Genomic DNA, 20076 nt, shown 5'->3' on the forward strand with positions numbered 1-20076 from the left:
ATGGTGTCGTTGTGGAAATGTGTTGTGCTTGCGCTTTGTTGTGTACCATTTGCTGCACCGCAGGAAGGTAATGTGGGCTACTCGTGGGGTTAGTGTGTTTTGTGCCTTATGTTTGGGTAGCACTGACTGTGCCGGTGCATAATGCTGGTGTGTTAAGACTCGTTTTACTGGTATCCAGGAAGTGATGTCCTTTTGTACAACACTTAGTAGTGCGTACTTGACTATTTCAAGGTCATTCATAGTTATAAAATTAAACCTTAAATTACGTGACACCTAAATTAAAGTGGTTGTATGTTCCGCTTTATTCTGAACCCGTTTCCCCTGTAGCTGTGAGTACAGCCTGCGGGGTGGACTCGGTGGCTGTGAGGGTGTTGTTGGATTACTTTCGACCGGCGTTGTCTCTGGACCCGAGTGGCCTCCTGCTGGGAACCTGCCCTCCATCCAGCAGCAGTGCCGGTAATAACATGGTGGTGTTCCAGTACGGCCTGCTGGACTGCCGCTTTATGCGTATGGTAAGTGGAAAATGCAGTGCATCCTATTAAACTGTACACGCTTGTATAAATACACGCGTTGTACAACGAAGCTTTTTGTCCTGCAGTGTACGCATTACTGGTTATGGTTGTAATAGATTTTTAAAAATGTGTGTAACTGTCTTTTGTTAGGATGTGCTACATGACCAAGCAATACAAACAATGTATTGGCACCTGTATGGGGGTAATGACTTGAGTCTGTGTATATATAATCTCTAAATACATTGTCTTTGCTGTTGACATGCAGTGTGTGCCGTGACCCCAGTCTTGTAAAGGCTAACTGATGGAGCTGTGCCTTACCCTTGAACTGCACATAGTGTTTTAAATCTGTCTTAAATGGTGACATTTATCCATGCTTTGCCCAGGTTACTGCCAACCTTACCAGTTACATGAATGTGCTGACCTACAAGCCCAACCAGGGTGGCTTCTACCAGACTCCCTTCAATCAGTCTATTGTGCACCTATACCAGGTGTTTGTTGGACTTGGCTTAAACATGCTGTAAGGATGTGTTCAAAGCCTCTGTGCTGTTCATTCAAGTATCGTCATGCATCCTGTCTGACACTTGACTTAACAGTATCTAATTTGTGGACTGTTTTATTTATATTTAAATTGAGAACTACATTTCAAGAGTCTACGAATTCTTGATGTCAGTGTATTTTATGTACTTAATTGTGGAGCTATTGCCTTTTAATGGGCAGTTATATTAAACTCTAAATCAAACGATTTACTACATCAGGAATTCTGGCCCAGCCAACTTATTGTGAAGGCAGAAAGATTTCCATTAACTAGTGCCAATAAGTTGTTTCCCAGATTCATAAGCTGAATGCAAGCTGTCTTTGTTACTGCTCTAACAAAAGCTTTCTACCTGCCTTCTCCAGACCTGCTGGCTGGACTTCTCCAGTGTATAACCCTGCACTCGGTGAAGCCGCTGGGTTTGGGAAGCTGGAGATTACCATGGGGATTGTGAATGGTGAGTTTGCTGTCCTGCAGTGTACACTCAGTCTATTGGTTTAAGTGTCCAGTGCAACCCTATCCTGGCAGGGGGAGCAGCCTGTGGTGCTTGGGTCACTTCCTCCAGTCAAGTAGAAAATGTTTTGGCTAATTCCTCTGGTGCTGCTCTGTTCTGGTTCATGAGATGATTTGGGTGGGTTGCTGTTCTCATGCTCCTCTCCTTTCTGTCTCAGATGACTTCTCAGCCCCACACACCTCCAGTCTGTTCTTCCTGGGGTCCCCCATCAACATCGCAGCTGCAGTGAAGCAGCAATTCCACATGTCGCTGAAGGTCTACATGGAAGCGTGTGTTGCTGCAAGCACTCCAGAGCTGAGCCCTTCAAGCCAGACCTACCCACTCATCACCAACCATGGGTAGATACTCCTGTAGTAAAGACATGATTTAAATATGTTTAGCTGTTAAAAGCACAATAGTCGTGCTTGGTTTTAGGCAAGGGTGTTGAATGGTCAGCTTTGAATATGGCAAAAGCTCAGTTGGACTAATAAAACTGGCCATGCTGGGAAGGCATAGATTGTTTCTTGGATGAGCTTGTTCTTTAGCTAGTATGTAATTGGTTTACAGACTCCTAATTGGTGGCAGTTTGACTACAAGATATTAATATTGATAATATGTGCATGATTGGTACCCAGGGTCTATGAAACCAGTTAAGGTTAACACTACTGCACACGACACCAAGGCTTGGAATGTAAATTTGTACAGTAAGTCTCACTGGAACACAAGTCTTGTTCACTTCCTTCCAGTGGTTGTCTGCAGTCCTTGCACGTGCCTCCACCTGCTCAGTGCTCTTTCTCCTTGCAGATGCTTTGTAGACGGACAGACTGGTAACTCCAGGTTTCTGCCCCGCGTCCAGACCTCCGAGATCCGTCTGGTTGTCCAGGCCTTCAAGTTTACACAATGGAATACAGATGTGAGTATCCTGGTTAACTTGCTTTTGTATTGGGCACAGACAGCTAGTTAATAATTCTTTCCATGGTGAGTATCTGATACTGTGCTCTTAATGTGTGTAATTCTAGAGCAATAATTGGAATGTCACCTGAAGCAAATGATCAGTGGGAGTTGCTTTATTTTCCTAGGTCTACATCCATTGCCAGTTACTGGCCTGGGACCCTGCCCAGCTCAATGACCCCACCAAGAAAGCCTGTTCATTCAACCAGAGAACCAGGAGGTAAGGACTGGACCCTGCTGAGGCTGTTCTCTGTACAAGGGGAGTGCAGGGCTGTTGGGTCCAGTGACCCAGGACTCGTTTCTTAATCTGCACAATTAGTTGTGTGGAGAATTTAATGTCAGTAATGGGGTGGGAGGGCACCAACCAACTTCATTATACTGCTCCTTCGAGTAGAAGTCTATTGCAATGTCCTTGGGTTCGGTGTCTTGCTCTTGTGTTCCAGCTGGGAGCTCCTGGATAACCATGGTCGGAGCTCTGTGTGCAGCTGCTGTACCTCCAACTGCAATCGGAGGAAGAGGAGGGACACGGGTACTGATGCTGCTTTTTATTTTAAATCTACTGTATGTTCCCAGGTTACTAAAGAACAGTCTTTCTCCCCCCCCCAACCCCCCCCACTCAGAGGTTGGTCTCTTGACTATCTTGATGTTTTGCTGGTACTCTTGCTCAATGGCTTCTTCACCAGTTATCTTGGGTTGTTTTCAGCCTGCCCCTGTTATTGGTACTGCATGAGGCATTGCTGTAAAGCAGCAGCAGGGCCTGTTTCTAACCAGGCTCCCTTTCCCCTGAGCAGCTGAGGAGGGGCTGAGACACACTGCAGTGCTGGGACCCCTGAGGATCCTTCCTGAAGAGCTGTTTGCTGGAAGCCAGGAATCCTACCAGAGGAGCCCTGCTCTGTCAAACGAGGGTGAGTTCAGCCTGCAGTCTCTAATCCAGTGTACACTTGGCTTTCTTGTCAATGGCTTGCATGGCTGTGACTGTCTTAACAGTACAGTTGTGCTGAAACTTCGCCTGTCTTTCTGTTTTCTGCCAAGTCCACAGCATAGAACTACAATTGCCACAGTGACTGAACTTCAATGTTTCTAGTATTGGAACAAATGGACACGCTTGGTAGGACATTGCAGTTTCCCAAGTGGGAGAAAGGCAGCCCTTGTTCCTAATCCCTGTCTCCTCACCAGAGCCCCAGCCTGCTCTGGCCTGGCTGGCTGCTCCCCTGCTCCTGATGGCTCTCCTGGGAGCCCTGTCTCTGGGATACTAAGTGTGGCGTTGTCCCAGACTGCTCCAAGTCCAGCAGTGAGCTCCTCATTCCTGCCCCCATTGATGAAATGCACACAGCAGTCTGCATGGTTTCCAGCAGCTTGCCAGCAAGGCAATTTTGATTTCTTTTGTATATTGAGAAATAAACATCCTGCAGAAAGAACCTCCTCTGGTCTGTTTCTTTGCTCTGATGCATTGCTTTCCATTCCAGTCTCCTTTCTGTCCTAGCCCCCTTCCATCTGAATTCTCCTTTACCTTTTTGTTCTCTGCTGAATACATCCAATTTAAGTTAATTCTTTAACCTGGCTGCTTTTCCTTGGATTCTTTCCAGGGCTTCATGCTTCTGTATGGACTAGATCTGTACAGTATACAATCTAGTCATCACTTCCCTCTGCTTCTAATACAAGCCTTTATATATTGCATGGCTGTTGATCGCAACACCCTGGCAATAAAGGCAGGGTCCTGTTCTAGTGCTCTGCAAAAATACTCATGGTACTTCCATGGTAAATGCTTCCAAGTTTGGCTGTAACTTGGCATATCTTTTTTTTTTTTTGTTTGTTTGAAGGATATATTTCAATGTAGAAATGCTCATGAGTGGGAAGCGTAAAGCAAATGTTTGAATCTCCATTGATCAGAGCAGTACTGTCGCAACATTCCTATGGATTAGTTCCTTCCCAGAGTGAATTCATTTTTTTGGAGCTTATTTGGGATTTGTGTTTTTGGTCAATAGCTATTTTCACACACAAGATTTGTGTTTTTGGTCAATAGCTATTTTCACACACAAGAAAGTGACCCAAACACACTATGATTTGCTGGGATAATATAATAAATCACAGACAAATATTCTCATGCCCTGCATTGGAATCTGGTTGAAGTTTTCTGATTTTTTAAGAGTATGGCTGTCTGTGTGTCTTTGAGCCCCTAGTAACACGGACTCTGTGTAGTGTTTTCAGGTCTGTATAGGAGCAACCCATGCTTCTGTGCTGTGTGTTTTACGAGTTACAGTAAGGCATTCCTATTTGAACATTTTAGTTTCTTTAGCAGTGTAGTTTATTGTGGATATAGAGGACTTGGTTCAATTTGCTTTTCGTTTAAATTTTAAAAATAAGGCTTTTTTTTCCTTCAAACATTGGGAGCTGCAGTAATAGCATCTCAGTCGGTCTGGACGTGAACCACAAACCACACGGTTTATAAACTGACCATTCAACTAAAGAGCAAGCTCTGCAGTAGAGAGATCAGCACATGGGTTATGCTGATGTCAATGTTATTAACTCATCTGCTGCTAGGAGATCTATTATCTGCAACACAGGGAGTGAACTCGGAGAAAGAAACTAAGGCGACAGGTATGAGTTAAACAAGATTTTATACATTTAAAATGTTGATGTGCTACTACTGGCCCACCCAGAACCACTGCTTTGAAGATCAGTTAGTAAGGGTTGCATTTAGCTGCAGAAATGGGTAAACTCCTTCCTATCCCCTGCCTACAAATAGTGGGCAGATAAAATGGTAAGCTGGGTCTTCAATATAAAAGAAGTACAAAATCTCAATGTGTAATATGGTAGTAAATGCAGTGGTTTCGATTGCTGTGTGGCTGACGATTATGCCTTCAGAATGTTAAGAAAGGAATTAATACAGCAATTAGCACACTCAGACAGATGGTAATTATTGAAGGAGTATGCATCATTTCATTACTGTGATCTGTGAATCATGACTCATTCTCAGCATAAGGCAATTTCTCCTTGTTTTTGATTTTTAAACCAGTGAACATATTGATGTTGAACTAGCTTTCGTGTGAAGTGTGTTCTACTAAGGAACTCCCATCAGTTCACATGAGAAGTACTGGAAGCGTTAATCAAACACTTTGAAGCAGAACAAAAAAATTGACTTTTTTTTTTTTTTAAATATACTTCTTTAAACCTGTTATTTTTCTCAAACTTTTTTTTAAATATATAGTGTCTTTTAATTTCTATCTGTCCAAAAACATTATACTAGAAACTTAAAGGGGCTAGCTCTATGAGGATGTGATACCTACAATAGATTAAGACATATTAAATAAAAAAAAAGTGCTTTGTATAGATTATGGTTTTATACAACTGTGCATGGCTACTGCAACAAACTGCCTATCACCTCTCCTTGGTTAAATCTATGTAAGGCTTTGCTTTTATAAAAAAAAAAAATCTTGTTTTGCAGAATGCTTATTATCCTAATCACATGTAAGGATTGTTACAGTTCAATATTCTAGATAAATATTTATATTATAGGTTAGAATACATAAAACTTTAACCGAGAAACATCTGTATAAACACTTGATTTGTTTTTACTTTATTTCGTTTGAAGTGCAAGGCGCAGCGTATCAGAGATTTTAAATGTTACCACTAGGTGGCAATGTAGACTTTATTGTACCGAAGAGATCTAATGAGATGCAACAGCATATTATGCCGCAAATAAAATGAGTTAGCCAGGGACAGGAACAATCAGTGGAGTACATTCACAACACAACTACAGGCCAATGCTATGTTCTTTTTTTTCTCTTTTAAGAGTTAGGTGTAGGTTTTGTACTCTCAGAAGGTATAATGAGCACCACTGTCAGACAGCCTCACAAGCACAGACTGGTGGGGACATTTCATCGCATTTCCAGAAGCAATAAACAAGTTTAAACATTTGTAACCAATAAAACAAGCTACAATGAGAAGCCCCTTCATTAGAGGGGATGTTACTTTTGCATTCCATCGACAACATTAATCAGGATGAGACTACATGGGTATATGGAAAAGACTTGAACAACTAGCCTTACTCTGCAAACAGGACAGCTGACCTATATTTGACATGTGTATCTTGACTTTGACAACGGTTAAATGTTTAGCAACATTTCTAAATATTTAACATTTGGAATACATTCAAAATGTTCTAAACTCTAAACTATTTAATGAATTCCAGTCTGTTACCAGTCTAAGCATTCAGATACGGAAACGCGTTTTGGTGATAAAATGAAGACGAAACCCCACCCAGCCTTTCTGCATTCATAGAATATTGATGATATTTGCCACTGCACTTGTGGGACAGTTTGCATATTAAAATATTATTTTTGAAGACGAAGAGGTTTATCTATTCAAGGAATACCAAAATCTGTAATAAATCAGAAGTTTCTGTGCGATTCCTGGACAGTAAATATACTTGACAAGAGACAGGGATCTTTTCAGGGATAGCAACATAATTGACCAGCAAACAGACTCGTACATTCATGCAAGAGAACACTCTACTGTTATGGAAGTCTTACTGTATGTATGTAGGGGGGGATTTTTCATTGGACAATCTATGAAAATTAGTCCGGGGGGGGGAGTGGGACCAATTTTTATGGGGAATCAAATTCAGTGTGACACCGGAGCTAGGATTAACTGGGCCCTGGTGCAAGAGTGTGAAATGAATCGGGTTGTTCAATTCTGTTCAGTCTCACGAAATTACACCTTTAGAATCACGTATCCTAGCAGCGCAATCACGTGACTTTAACACTGCTCTTGCTGTGTCCCGTCTCCAAATAAACAATCTCTCAGCTGCGATTTGCCAATTTGAGTTTTGATTGACAGTCCATTGCGGTTTATGTTTCTAATCTCAATAGATTAGACGGTACTTCCATATTCTTTATGTCTCGTCATTAAACTGGGCTCATAAAAAAAATAAATAATGGACTCGGTGCTGGGTCCCCCAAAAGGCTGGGCCCGGGTGCAGTTGCACCCCTTATACGCCCCCTGACGCCGGGCCTGGCAGTGACACAGTTTATTTTTAGCATCCCAGATGTATGGTTTTTTTTTTTTTTTGGTTTACTCAGTAAAGCAGTGCTTCAGCAGGGGGCAGGAGGGTGTGAGTGTCTCCTCCAATTAAAACCAGGTATCAGACTGGTCATCTGCCATTGCTAGCACTGTGTTTAAAAGCAGATACAAGTTTATAATAGAGGCTTACCTCCTCTGAGGAAGAAACCTCTCTAGGCTCCTCCAATTAAAATGTGTGCTTAGATCATGTCACGTCTGAGGGGTAAAAAACAAAACAAGCTCTCTGGGTGCCAGAATTGCTGATTATATAGGGATGTTGACTCTAGGGTTTAGGTTACAATGTAATTGTTTTAAAAAATGCTGTCACCAACTGCATTGTTTTATTGAACATTATAATATAATAATGCTACACAACTATATATATGCAGCAGAGAGTCAATTATCCAAACTAATTGGGAATGATGCTAGTTCGCATAAACGATTCGTATGGATAATCAAACAGGTATTAATAACAGTTACTGTACCTTTAATAATGTATAGAGAAAAGTTAACAAACAGAAGTACTTAGCACACAAGTTCCTACTGATGATATATAGTTAGTAACTTATTCTATCACATTAAGCATACACAATTACAAAGCTTTACAAATCATTAAATTAATGCAATTCAGTAAAACTGTAACACCTACAGTCAAGGTAATGACATACTGTATAAACGTACCATATACCAAACTTTGAAAATCATTAGATACAATTCAGTACAACTTTGACACATTACAGAACTTTAGGAATTATTAAACTTCAAAAATTCAGCCAAATGTTTCTATACTTTGATACGTGATTTTTTTTTTTTTTTTTTTAAACTTTGAAATGTTGAGGAGACACTGACTCCTTGCCTCCACTGCTGTACATACAGTTGATATGTCATTTTCTTCAGCTTTTTCCTCACACTGATGGCTCTAATAGTGAATTTAGAGCTGTGGCAGGGGGTGTGTGTAACTGACACGCTTGTATGTGTGCAAACTGTAATACATGATTGAGAACGCATCATTTGATAATAAACAAATCAAAAATGCAGGCTTCTCGAGATGAAATATGTTCTTATGTACAGTTAGTGGCATTGTGTGCTTTCAAATAAGAGAGCATTCGCAGGGGTGCTAGAATTCAGAATTCTGAAGTGGTGTGCTGAGGAGGCACTAACCAAAACATGTTTACGCTTGACTGACTTATACATTTTTACATTACTCTTGCATGCAGTGTTTATTTTTTCTTGCCATTGATAATACTTATTTGAAACATGCTTAAATAGCTCAGCAGAGGATTCTAATTAATAATAATCGATAATTATTCATTTTATTCATAGAAAAAATACCAGTTACAATTCTAAAATGAATTAGAAACAACCAGAGTGTTTAGAAGATCCTAAATTGATTATTATTAAACAGTTTGATAACTTTATGGAGTGCGTTTTTCTTTTTTTTAAAAATTGGGCAGCAGACAATTTGGAATATAGAGCTTGAGACAAACAGGAGACAGCATACCAGACGAGATGTCATCTTGAGTCCTGAAATGAGTCATCAGATGTGTACAGCATGATGCCAGAATCGGATATTCTCAATACCTTGTGCTACAGAATGTCCTAACCAAGTTTTATCATAATTGGACAAGATTCTCCACCTTAACTGTATCCCTGTATGAGAGTGTATTTACAGGTCCTAAGAAGAAAAAAAAAACCTAGTCAATTCTTATTAAAGGAACTCAGATTTAAAAAGATTATGTATTGCTGGAGGCTTGTTTAGGTCTGTCTCTTGCATGCAAACCAAGCTCAGAGGAGGGCTGTGGGAAACCTTTCAAAACTATAGTGGTACTCCAGCCACCAATCATAACCACCTAGCTTTTAAACAGCTCTTAATGCAGATGCTCGGGTCCCAGGCTTCGACAAGCCCTGTCCATGTGTTCAGCAACCAAACCGTATGATGATCTCATGAATAAAATGTGCCATTTTTATGCAGCTAATGAAATTAATCATCCTATAGCGGTAGAAACAGAAAAGTTTTGCACAACAGAGAGTAACATATGGATGTTTTAATTGTGACCAGCAAGGACACAGTTTCCGTCGCTGCATTGAGCCCAGGGTGTTGCTCAAGGAACTGAGGGAAGAATTCAATCATCTCAGGCAAAACAAAGGTACAAGTGAGAACATCGCATAGGGAAATCAGGCATCTACAAAGGTGACCGATTTACATATAGTGTGTCGTTGATTGATACAGATTCGACTTTTAACTAATATACATTCTGATCAGCCTCGTATTGTTCCTGCTTCTCCTCAGTGCAGCATCAAGAGCAAAAGTTTCCCTATTCAAGTACACTGATTAGACAAACATTGCTTGACTGACATCGCTATTTCTACACACATTTTTACTTTTATTTCTGTGTGTGCTATTAAACATTAACTTCATTTTCTAATTTAATTTTTCTACAGAACAATAGATTTATTTTGAAAAAACAAGCTGCTACAGGTGATAAATATTTACAGTTGCATTGGGCTGCAAACATTTTAGAATAAATTTATGGGTACCTACTTACTGGTTGCAGAGGAGTATGTTATTATGCCCACAACCAAAAGGGGGGGAAGAGGGTTCCTATGGCTTTCCATGGCTTTTTGCTTTCAATAGATTTCCCCCCCCCCCCCCCATAACTGTTACAAACTTGAAGTTTCTTTTTGGATTTTAGGTGAAGTGCACAGAAATAGCTGTTTTGTGACGAGACAAAAATACTTTGCACTTAAATACCAGTAGCAATCTCGTGACTAAATAAGCCTATATAGGCTTAAACAGATCACCAGGATTAAGAAGCTTTTTCTCTGTTACAAACTGCAACAAGGAGGATATGCTGGTGGGAGAGCATATCCTCCATAACAGTGAATGATGCTTCCATTAATTTTTCTTGAACTCGTTAATGCATGTTAACGAGTCATCTTATTTAGTCGTTGAGACAGGAAGTGATGTACGTGCAGTTCCACAAGAGGTCAGGGAGGCCGGGGATTTTTTATATATATTATTCTGGTCAACCAATACCAATCATTTCAACATTATAACAATAGGTTTTAAAAAAGCGCACTCCCTATCCTGCACATGACCAATTGCGTTTGCACCCATCCCCACGTTAGATAAATAAATACATTAAGGTTGTGCTACACTGCATAGCAGGCTACTGTACACTGAACCAATGTGCTTGGCCATAGCAGTGGAGCCGCTGTCAAAATACTGTAACATCCCATTATTCTTTGATTAGAATGTCAATAACCCAAGCTAGGAGCCCACTGCATTGAAGCTGTTTTAATGCCTCCACCATTAGTGAACCGGGAACGTCTGGTACAATGAGAGGCCTTTAAACAAGGGCAGGTGAAGCAAAGCAAAGACACACAAGGTTAATTTACCTATCAAGGTTTTATTATACAAAAGCTCAATACAGGCACACAAACTAATCTGTATTCCAAGACAGGCTAACTAGAAATGTCTACTAGAAGGGGCAACACTGGATCTTAAACTCATATTAAATAAACAAACCAGAGATCATAAAAACAAGATACAAATATAGATTAAAGTGTATTCAAACTGTGTGTTTCAAAACATTAATGTATTTGTTTTTATAGTCATGTTTTAAACTAAAGATTTTTTTGAAGAAAATAAACGAGCAGGAGTTATACAATTGATCCTTTTGAAGCAAAATAACGACAGTGCCACCATGAATGTCTCTAGGGAAACGCTTTTGGTAAGCCATCTAAACTGAAAGTTTGGCTGAAAGAATTTAACTTTTGCATTGCTGTACAGACTTTAGAGGGGAAGGGTCTATATTCCAGGACTGTCCCGGCCAATCTGGGACATCTGGTCACCCTAGGCTAGTATGCCACAGCATTATAAACACACTGCGAGACCATATGCAATATCTGTAGTGATTTAACTATATGATTCCATCTGTGACTGATCAACAAGTGATCGCAATATACAAGGTGGGAAGGCAGGGCCCACATACCAATCCGTCCCATGAAGTTTCTCGGTGGCCCTGTGTATGTGACCTGCGACAATTAAGCATTTTAACGAGAAATGCATTTATTAACGACTTCATCGACTCAATTTCAAAGCATTACCAAATTGATTTAACTAACACGTTTCGTTTACAAATCACTTGTTACTATCCCGCAAGTTCGAAACACTGTTTTGTTTTTAATCCTGCCCATGGACTTTTATTATCGCTGAATACAAACAATGTCGTACTGAGTCCAAACAGTGGATTCAGACGCACCCTTTCCTAAAACAGCGCGTTCCGCTGCTACACATTCTCCTATTGGCTGATTTTTTTGTTTTATTTATTCAATCAGCCTCCATTTTTAATGTAAAAAATATCTCCTTCATACAACTTTTTGGTTAACTGACATACACGCTATAAGTCCTCACCACTCAGTCAAAAAAGTAATCAGGAAGTGAGTTTTAGGAAGCACTTGCACACAGAGAAAGAAAAAAAAAAAAAAAAAAAAAAATTAAAAACGCCATAATCCACCCACTGATAACACTGACCTGACCCGAGTCCAAACTACAATATACAAACTAAAACCGACCATACCCGAACGACACTGACACACATTCTCCACTGGCCATCCGACCCACCATTGCACTGTGTGTCGGGCTCGGGTCGCAAGGCTCTAATCTGCGGTGCCTTTGCGACTAAGCAGTCTTTTCATTTATGAACTACTGTCTTCAAATTGCATGACCTCCTTTTTCACCTCTAGAGGGAGCCAAACGCAGATTCTTCCTTTTTTTGCCTATAGATCGGAGGTTTAATTAATTTAATAACTAAGCTCATGCTTGGAACAAAGACCCGGACTAGAAGGGCCAATCTGGGTTGCTGCAAATCAGAATGATTGCCTTTTTCAATTCTGAATAAATAATATAGTACAATATTATGCATTATATATTGAACAAAAGCTCTCAGATTGGCTAAACCAGGCAATCCATGCTTTATCCATCACAGCAATTGTATGCAATCTGCATAGTTAATGTTTAGGTTTTCTGAGATGTGCAGTAAAACTCAGAAGTATGAAACAGTTTGTGTTGTGGTCACGACCTATGATTTAGAAACTGAAATATCATTACATTAAAGCAACATTTAAAAGTGCACAATCCTAAACAGAACTAACTGGAAATGAGATTTCATGGAAAATGAGATCCCCACCCCCCAGATCTTACCAGAATACTTTAATATGCAGGGTAATCACATCTGATCTACAAAGACTTCGGCTGGGCGACTCCAAGGAAGGGGGGAGCTTTATGTCTGCACTCTTTTCCAAGCCTCACTGATGGCTCTGGACAGTCCTTAGGGTCAGATTTACAGTTTTTGTTTCAAGATTTGTACATGCAGTTTGTATATAATTACATTGTGTACTGTTTTCATTAGTTTTTCCTTTGTGCCAGAATTAAACTGTTTTAATCACTATATATATTTAATTTTCTGAAATAAACTAATCTTACGTACATCAAAAGAGATCTCTTCTACTCATGGACGTGGGCTCAGCAACAGGGATTTATCCTTGTGAGGGGGAGCTGGCATGTGTGCGTGCTTTTGAGGCTGCTTCTAGTTCCGGTCTCCTGCCTGCTATTTTACCAGATCAGTCAGCTTCTCCTGATTCTTTCTCCGACTCCCAATCCAAATTACCAGTGACATCATGCAACTCATTCAGTCTCTCTGCACCCCAGTCTCTTCAGTCACGACCGCCTGGATATGCTTGAAAACTGGATCGCTCACTTAGAAAGTGGCTTGAGGTGCAGATCCACCTAATCCTTTCTGTCACTGGATTGAGATAATGGGGTGAACCTGAATTGTATTTTGGGCAGTTTGCTGTGTCTTCATCAATGGATAGTTTCAGTTTTTCAATAGTATGGCTGATAGCACTATTAAATTAGCATACAATCTGTAGGAATTTTACAATTCAGGTACCGTGGGAAAGCCTTTCTATTGCAGAGATAATTCATTATCTTAAGGCGGCAGTGGCCTCCAGTGGTTAAAGTCCAGCGCTTGTAACTAAAAAGTCACAGGTTCAAATCCCACCGCTGACTCACTGTGTGACCCTGAACAAGTCACTTACCCTCCTTGTTCTCCATCCTGCAGACAAGATGTTAAATCAATGTCCTATTATAAGTGACTCTGCATCTAATGCACAGTTCACAGCCTAGCTTTGTGATGGTGGTCCACTATGAAAGGTGCTATATAAAAATACAGATGTTATTTATAAACACTGTTTTTCAGTTAGGAAAAACATGTAATATACTATTTATTAAAACATACTAGACAACACTACTACAATATACATATTTTACACTACATTCTTTTAGTGCAAGCATTTTCCCATTGAACATGGATCACCATCTGTGCAGAACTGCTGGTCTAAACAGGAGTCAGACAGCTAGACAGCACAGGTCTGATCAAAGTGTTAGGGGAAAAGGCGATGTTTAAAAATACTTTAAATACTTTTCCTCCTGCATGGTTGTAAAAAGATAAAACCACTATTTTTTTTTTTTTTTTCCCCCCCACTTTCTGTATACCTCAGAGGAGATTCAAGCCTCTCTGCTTATGAAGTCCATTTAATCTGGCTTTGAATCTCCTTCGGCAGCACAAGGAACAAATCTGTGTTTAATTTTCTACTCATCTGCCTTTTTAGTTTGAAAAGAGAAGCATCAGGTCCGTGCCTACTAGCTGACCGAGAATGTGCAGCGACAATCTGCAGACAACACTCTACATTCTCGTGCAGCTAGTCGGGTTGACTACGATAGAGTTCCTAGCCTTTCCATATTATCAGTCAGCTTGCTTTGAAAAGCCCAGCTATTGTACTCCTCATGAATACATTACGCTAAACCAGTTTGTAGCCAGTAAGCTGAGCAAACAAAGCTTTCAGAACTTGCCCTTGCATCCCTGAGTTTGTGCCAGTCAAATGATTGATTTTCAGATCCTGCTTTTAATATTAGATTTTCTTATCATCCCCTTCAGGGAATACAATACCTGGCATTGGGAATATATGGAGGCAGTAAACCACCAGGGTGATTAAGAAAGGTCCTAATAAAAGTATCCTAGAAATAGCAAGCAGTATGGGGATCCCGAGAGCCAGAAGAAGAAACTGAGAAAAGAAGAATTGCAAGAAAGAAAGTTAAGAAAATAAGAATTGCAACAAGGTGGAAATCTCTGACTGAACCATTACTGTTCATGGCAGCACTGGTTTGGAACTGTGTTGTGATAATATATTGTGTGGAGTGGAATAATTGTAATGCTAACAGCCCCCTGAAGTCACAAGTAGCCTGTTAAAATATTTTATGGAAGGTTTTAGTGGTTTTACCTAGTGCACAGTTGTAGGTGTTTTTAGAATAGGTTTTGTATGGAGATAATGTGCAACGTGATTGAAAGGGGGGAGTTTGCAAATAGTCAGATAAAAATAAGTTGTATTTGATTATCTAAGTTTCCTGTAAGAAAGAAATCATTATTTTACTTGCCTGTTTGTGTGGCTCCTGTACACATTCTTTGGGAAGGACTGGTTGGTCTGTACAAAATCCAACACAACCTGCAGGCAAAGAGTTATAAAGACAACTATAAAAAACACATACTTACCTGGAATGAACAGTATAAGAAAGAGAACCCTGACAAGAGACCCAGTGAGCTGTGACATCTGTTTGCATTCAGACTCCCTCAAGGCTGGTTACAACAGCAGTTCACATTTATGGGATAACTCCCGTGGCAAAATATATCTGATTTGGCACTGATTTCTCATTCTACGAAATCAACTTTTTGCACATATAAAAAGGGCTGCTAACCACAGACAATTGTCTCCTCACTATAACGTGTAACCTCCCTGGTGATGTGATTATTGTTGACTTCCATACTCTCCCTTAAAGTTAACTGCTTGGACTTTTGGCTTATGGTTGAGTTGGTGGTGCTGGGCCTAAGAGAGGGGCTTTGAATGCCTTGAGTCTGAGAATGCAGAGAGCTAGGCCAAGAAATAATTTTTAGAAAAGAGGTCACACTTGAATCAGGACTGTCTTCAAAAGATTCAGCATTGGTACTGCTGTGCTTCCCAACCCCAACAGCCCTTCAGGGTGCTTTTAAAACACTCTTTGCTGGGGGCACACTTTTGTATGTAGCCTCAACTAGCACTGGCTTTTCCTACATTATCCTTTCTGACAGAACAGATTCACTAATCGTGGTATGTCTTCCTTTCCCCTGACAAAATCCATTACACAGGAAATTTAAGATTATTGTAAAGTTAAATGTGTAGGGATGCCTGTGTAGAGACAAAAAATCCCCACTGATTTACCATTTTTGCTTTATAGATATTCAATCTTTTCATCTATTACTTGTTCCTACTTCTGACTCCTTAACTGCTACCTGCAGTAAACACACTTATTCGAAAATGAAACTTCAATGAAAAAAAAAAAAAACTGTTCTACTGATCCCCATCTATCCAAACAAGTCAGTTACCTTAACAACAAATTCAAGCCCATCTCAAACTTCCTGAGTGCAAACAAGCTGATGACATAGGAAAAAAAACACATTTGATATGCAAGCTCCATACAAGCCACAATCATTGTTCCACCTCGTGAAATTATCCTTCAGCTCAACTTTGAGTCAATGTTGGAACACACACCAGGACTAAAGAAATCAGACAGCCACCGGAAGGTAGTGAGCAAGAGCTTCATGTTCCAGTGAGACTTGCTGTACAGATTAGTCCAACCCCAGTTGTTTGGACAAGTGAAACATTTGAACTTCAAGCAACTGGTTTCATAGACCCTGCTTAACACTAATCATGGTGTTCATTCTCCCTAAAATGAAGATTAGAGTTTGTGAACAAATTACAAAGCTACATACAAACCAGTCCACTTACCTACACTATGCCTTCACAGCAAAGGCATTAGTTCATGAGCTTTTGCCATGTTCACAAAGCTGACCATTCAACACCCCTTAAACCCAAGCAGGACTACTGTGCTCCCAAGTGCTAAACATTCTGGTTTAAAATAGTGTCTTTACAGCTTGCAGCTAATATCTACCCATGGTTGGTGATGAGCGGGTAGGTCTGGCTTGAAGGGCTCAGCTCTGGAGTGCTGGCAGCAACACACGCTTCCATGTAGACCATCAGCGGCATGTGGAATTGCTGCTTCACTGCAGCTGCAATGTTGATGGGGGACCCCAGGAAGAATAGACTGGAGGTGCGTGGGGCTGAGAAGTCATCTGGAAATGGAGAGGAGCATGAGAACAGCAACCCACCCATATCATATCACTAGCCATGGACAGAGCAGCATTGACTAGCACCAGAGGAATTAGCCAAAACATTCTCTACTTGATTGGAGGAAGTAACCGAACAAGCACCACTGGCTGCTTCCCCTGCCAGGTTAGGGTTACACTGGATACTTTCCTAAACAATAGGCTTAGGATACACTGCAGGACAGCAAACTCACCATTCATAATCCCCATGGTAAACTCCACCTTCCCAAACCCTGCAGCATCCGAGTGCAGGGTTATACACTGGAGGAGTCCAGCCAGCAGGTCTGGAGAAAACAAATACAAAGCTTTGGTTAGAGCAACAACCATAGGGCAATTTGCATTCAGTAGAAGACACTAGGAATTTGGGAAACAATTTGTTGGCAATAGATAATACAAACCAAGTGCAATAAATTGCATTTGATTTTGTACAGATCACTGTATTCAGTGCCATAAACCACATTTATGGTAACTGCTCCCCATTACTACCCCCCCCCCCAAACTAAACAGTAAAATCATATTTTTTAAATGTAGGTCTAAAAACAGAATTCACAAATTAGATACCATTAAGTCGGTGCCCTTACAGCACTTTTAAGCCAAGTCCAAGCACTCACCTGGTATAGGTGCACACAATAGCCTGACTGAAGGAAGTCTGGTAGAAGCCACCCTGGGTGGGCTTGTAGGTCAGCACATTCATGTAACTGGTAAGGTTGGCAGTAACCTGGGCAAGGCATGGATAAATGTCAGTGCTGAAAACAGATTTAAAAAACACTTGATATGCAGTTCAAGAGTAAGGCACAGCTCCATCAGTTAGCCTTTACAAGACTGGGGTCACGGCACACACTGCATGTCAACAGCATAAAGCCAAGGCAATGCATTTAGTTTAATTATATACATTGATTGCAAATACTCAAGTCAGTCATTACCCTCATGTCAACACAACATTTGTATTGCTTGGTCATGTAGCACATCTTAGATTATTCTTAAACATACATTTTTAAATATCTGTTACAACCATAACCAATCTTGCATAAACGCTGCAGGACAACGCTTCCGAATACAGTGCGTACACAGTTTAATAAGGTACAATGCAACTTCAGTTGGAACGCTTATGTGAGCGAACACAAAACGTTAGAAACCACTCACCATGCGCATAAAGCGGCAGTCCAGCAGGCCGTACTGGAACACCACCATGTTATTACCGGCGCTGCTGCTGGATGGAGGGCAGGTTCCCAGCAGGAGGCCACTCGGGTCCAGAGGTAACGCCGGTCGAAAAATAAACCAACAACACCCTCACAGCCACCGAGTCCACGCCGCAGGCTGTACTCACAGCTACAGAGGAAACGAGTTCAGAATAAAGCGGAACATACAACTCCATTTTATAATGCAAGGTTTAATTTCGTAACTATGAATAACCTTTAAAATAGCCAAGTACGCACTACTAAGTGTTGCATAAAAGTACGTCACTGTCTGGATATCAGCAAAACGAGTCTGTTAACACACCAACATCATGCACCGGCACAGTCCGTTCTACCAAAACATAAGGCACAAAACACGCTAACCCCCAAACACGATTAACCCACATTACCTTCCTGCGGTGCAGCAAACGGTACACAGCAAAGCGCAAGCACAACACATTTTCCACAACGATATCATTTTTCAAAACCAACAGTTACCTACCAAACACTACCGTCCAGGTGCTTTTCTAGCAACATTAATTAGAGTCCTTTGGCAATTAACACTGAGTGGACCACTGACACAGGTGTGACGAGTTGTGCCATTGCGCGGGCGCCTGCGTATATCACGCACATTCCAGAGAAGAAATACTCAACAGTTAACATCAGTTAAAAAATTGGACAGACCTTATTGATTTGTTAACACTCTGGGTTTCGTTGCACCGGCTATGCGTAAGTTCAAATTTAACTTAGTTACACAGCACAACTATTTACTAAGTTTAACAAATGCCTTGTTAGAGGCTTCTCGTTTTCCAGATTGCTCAGGCGCAGTCCGGGCAGACTGGCTGGCGCATCATTAGCACAGTATATATCATTGCGCTCAGCTTTGTGTGGCGAGGGTGCAATTACATTTATTTATTTTTAATACTAGCTATGTATATGCTATTTTAAAATAGCATGTATAATTCATTAATTGTGCTATATTCATATTCAGAATGGTATTCAGTATTTTAGTACATGGTCGATTTCAGTATTTGTACAACTGTTAAAACAAATATTTTGAAATAACATGGCAGTGACATTCATTGTGTATTTCTGAAGGTATGTCTTTTGATAGGGAAATAATGCATGGAGTACACTGCCATTTATGCACTATTTTATGATTCTAAAGTCTATACTTATGGTATCACTGACCTTAAAAGTAGCCTGTCCGAGCAAAAGTAAAAATAATAAAATTAAAACATGTTTAAAATAGCCAATGCCATTTCTACACTGAACAAAAATATAAACGCAACATGCAACAATTTCAAAGATTTTACTGAGTTACAGTTCATATAAGGAAATCAGTCAATTGAAATAAATTCATTAGGCCCTAATCTATGGATTTCACTTGACTGGAAATACAGATATGCATCTGTTGGTCACAGATACCTTAAAAAAAAAAAAAAGAGTTAGGGGCATGGATCAGAAAACCAGTCAGTATCTGGTGTGACCACCATTTGCCTCATGCAGCGCGACACATCTCCTTCGCATAGAGTTGATCAGGCTGTTGATTGTGGCCTGTGGAATGTTGTCCCACTCCTCTTCAATGGCTGTGCGAAGTTGCTGGATATTGGCGGGAACTGGAACATGCTGTCGTACACATCGATCCAGAGCATCCCAAACATGCTCAATGGGTGACATGTCTGGTGAGTATGCAGGCCATGGAAGAACTGGGACATTTTCAGCTTCCAGGAATTGTGTACAGATCCTTGTGACATGGGGCCGTGCATTACCATGCTGAAACATGAGGTGATGGCGGCAGATGAATGTCACGACAATGGGCCTCAGGATCTTGTCACGGTATCTCTGTGCATTCAAATTGCCATCGATAAAATGCAATTGTGTTGTCTGTAGCTTATGCCTGCCCATACCATAACCTCTGTCCCAAGCACACTACAATATCATCTTATATTCATTACATTTGATGAAACTGAACATACTGAAGTTGTCAAAAGAATCCTGGTTCAAAAATCTGTCAACTTGTGAAACTGAAACTCACAGTTGCTACCAATTTGGTTGTTCTACAGCAGTGGTGGCTACTAGTGGATCTCGA

General features: G+C 40.6%; 2 protein-coding genes across 4 annotated transcripts; one reads left to right on the forward strand and one right to left on the reverse strand.

Moving 5' to 3' along the window:
* Nucleotides 1-3744, forward strand: LOC121300067 (zona pellucida sperm-binding protein 3-like). The gene is made up of 10 exons (XM_041228443.1): nt 1-67; nt 328-512; nt 896-1002; nt 1410-1501; nt 1716-1896; nt 2342-2450; nt 2617-2708; nt 2932-3017; nt 3280-3393; nt 3665-3744. Exons 1-10 carry the CDS (start codon nt 1-3, stop codon nt 3742-3744), a joined length of 1113 nt encoding a protein of 370 aa, XP_041084377.1.
* A 10746-nt stretch (nt 3745-14490) lies between these two features.
* On the reverse strand, nt 14491-18688 carry LOC121300068 (zona pellucida sperm-binding protein 3-like). 3 transcript variants are annotated; one of them, XR_005947497.1, is made up of 6 exons: nt 18487-18688; nt 17953-18138; nt 17421-17555; nt 17004-17093; nt 16596-16776; nt 14495-15115 (listed from the first exon to the last, which is right to left on the reverse strand). XR_005947497.1 is itself a non-coding variant. In XM_041228444.1 (5 exons), coding segments are annotated over exons 1-5 (447 nt in total). In that variant the 5' UTR covers nt 18522-18688; the 3' UTR covers nt 16497-16775. The 3 variants fall into 3 exon arrangements, 2 of the variants coding, with proteins under 2 accessions (XP_041084379.1, XP_041084378.1); XM_041228444.1 differs by lacking the exon at nt 14495-15115 and having other exon boundaries at nt 16497-16776; XM_041228445.1 differs by lacking the exons at nt 17953-18138; nt 18487-18688 and having other exon boundaries at nt 14491-15115; nt 17421-17513.
* Between the last annotated feature and the right edge of the window lie 1388 nt (nt 18689-20076).

This window comes from Polyodon spathula, chromosome 25 (genome assembly GCF_017654505.1).
Source record: "Polyodon spathula isolate WHYD16114869_AA chromosome 25, ASM1765450v1, whole genome shotgun sequence".
In the NCBI taxonomy this organism is placed as follows: domain Eukaryota; kingdom Metazoa; phylum Chordata; class Actinopteri; order Acipenseriformes; family Polyodontidae; genus Polyodon; species Polyodon spathula.

What these genes read in the sequence shown, in the direction of transcription:
- LOC121300067 (XM_041228443.1), top strand. Translation starts at nt 1, where the DNA reads ATGGTGTCGTTGTGGAAATGTGTTGTGCTTGCGCTTTGTTGTGTACCA. An exon ending in ACTGCCGCTTTATGCGTATG is followed by an intron (nt 513 to 895) that starts GTAAGTGGAAAA and finishes TGCTTTGCCCAG; the next exon opens with GTTACTGCCAACCTTACCAG. An exon ending in TTCAACCAGAGAACCAGGAG is followed by an intron (nt 2,709 to 2,931) that starts GTAAGGACTGGA and finishes CTTGTGTTCCAG; the next exon opens with CTGGGAGCTCCTGGATAACC.
- LOC121300068 (XM_041228444.1), bottom strand. Translation starts at nt 18,521, where the DNA reads ATGTTGCTAGAAAAGCACCTGGACGGTAGTGTTTG. An exon ending in ACTGCCGCTTTATGCGCATG is followed by an intron (nt 17,556 to 17,952) that starts GTGAGTGGTTTC and finishes ATCTGTTTTCAG; the next exon opens with CACTGACATTTATCCATGCC. An exon ending in ATTGTGTGCACCTATACCAG is followed by an intron (nt 17,094 to 17,420) that starts GTGAGTGCTTGG and finishes TGTTTTCTCCAG; the next exon opens with ACCTGCTGGCTGGACTCCTC.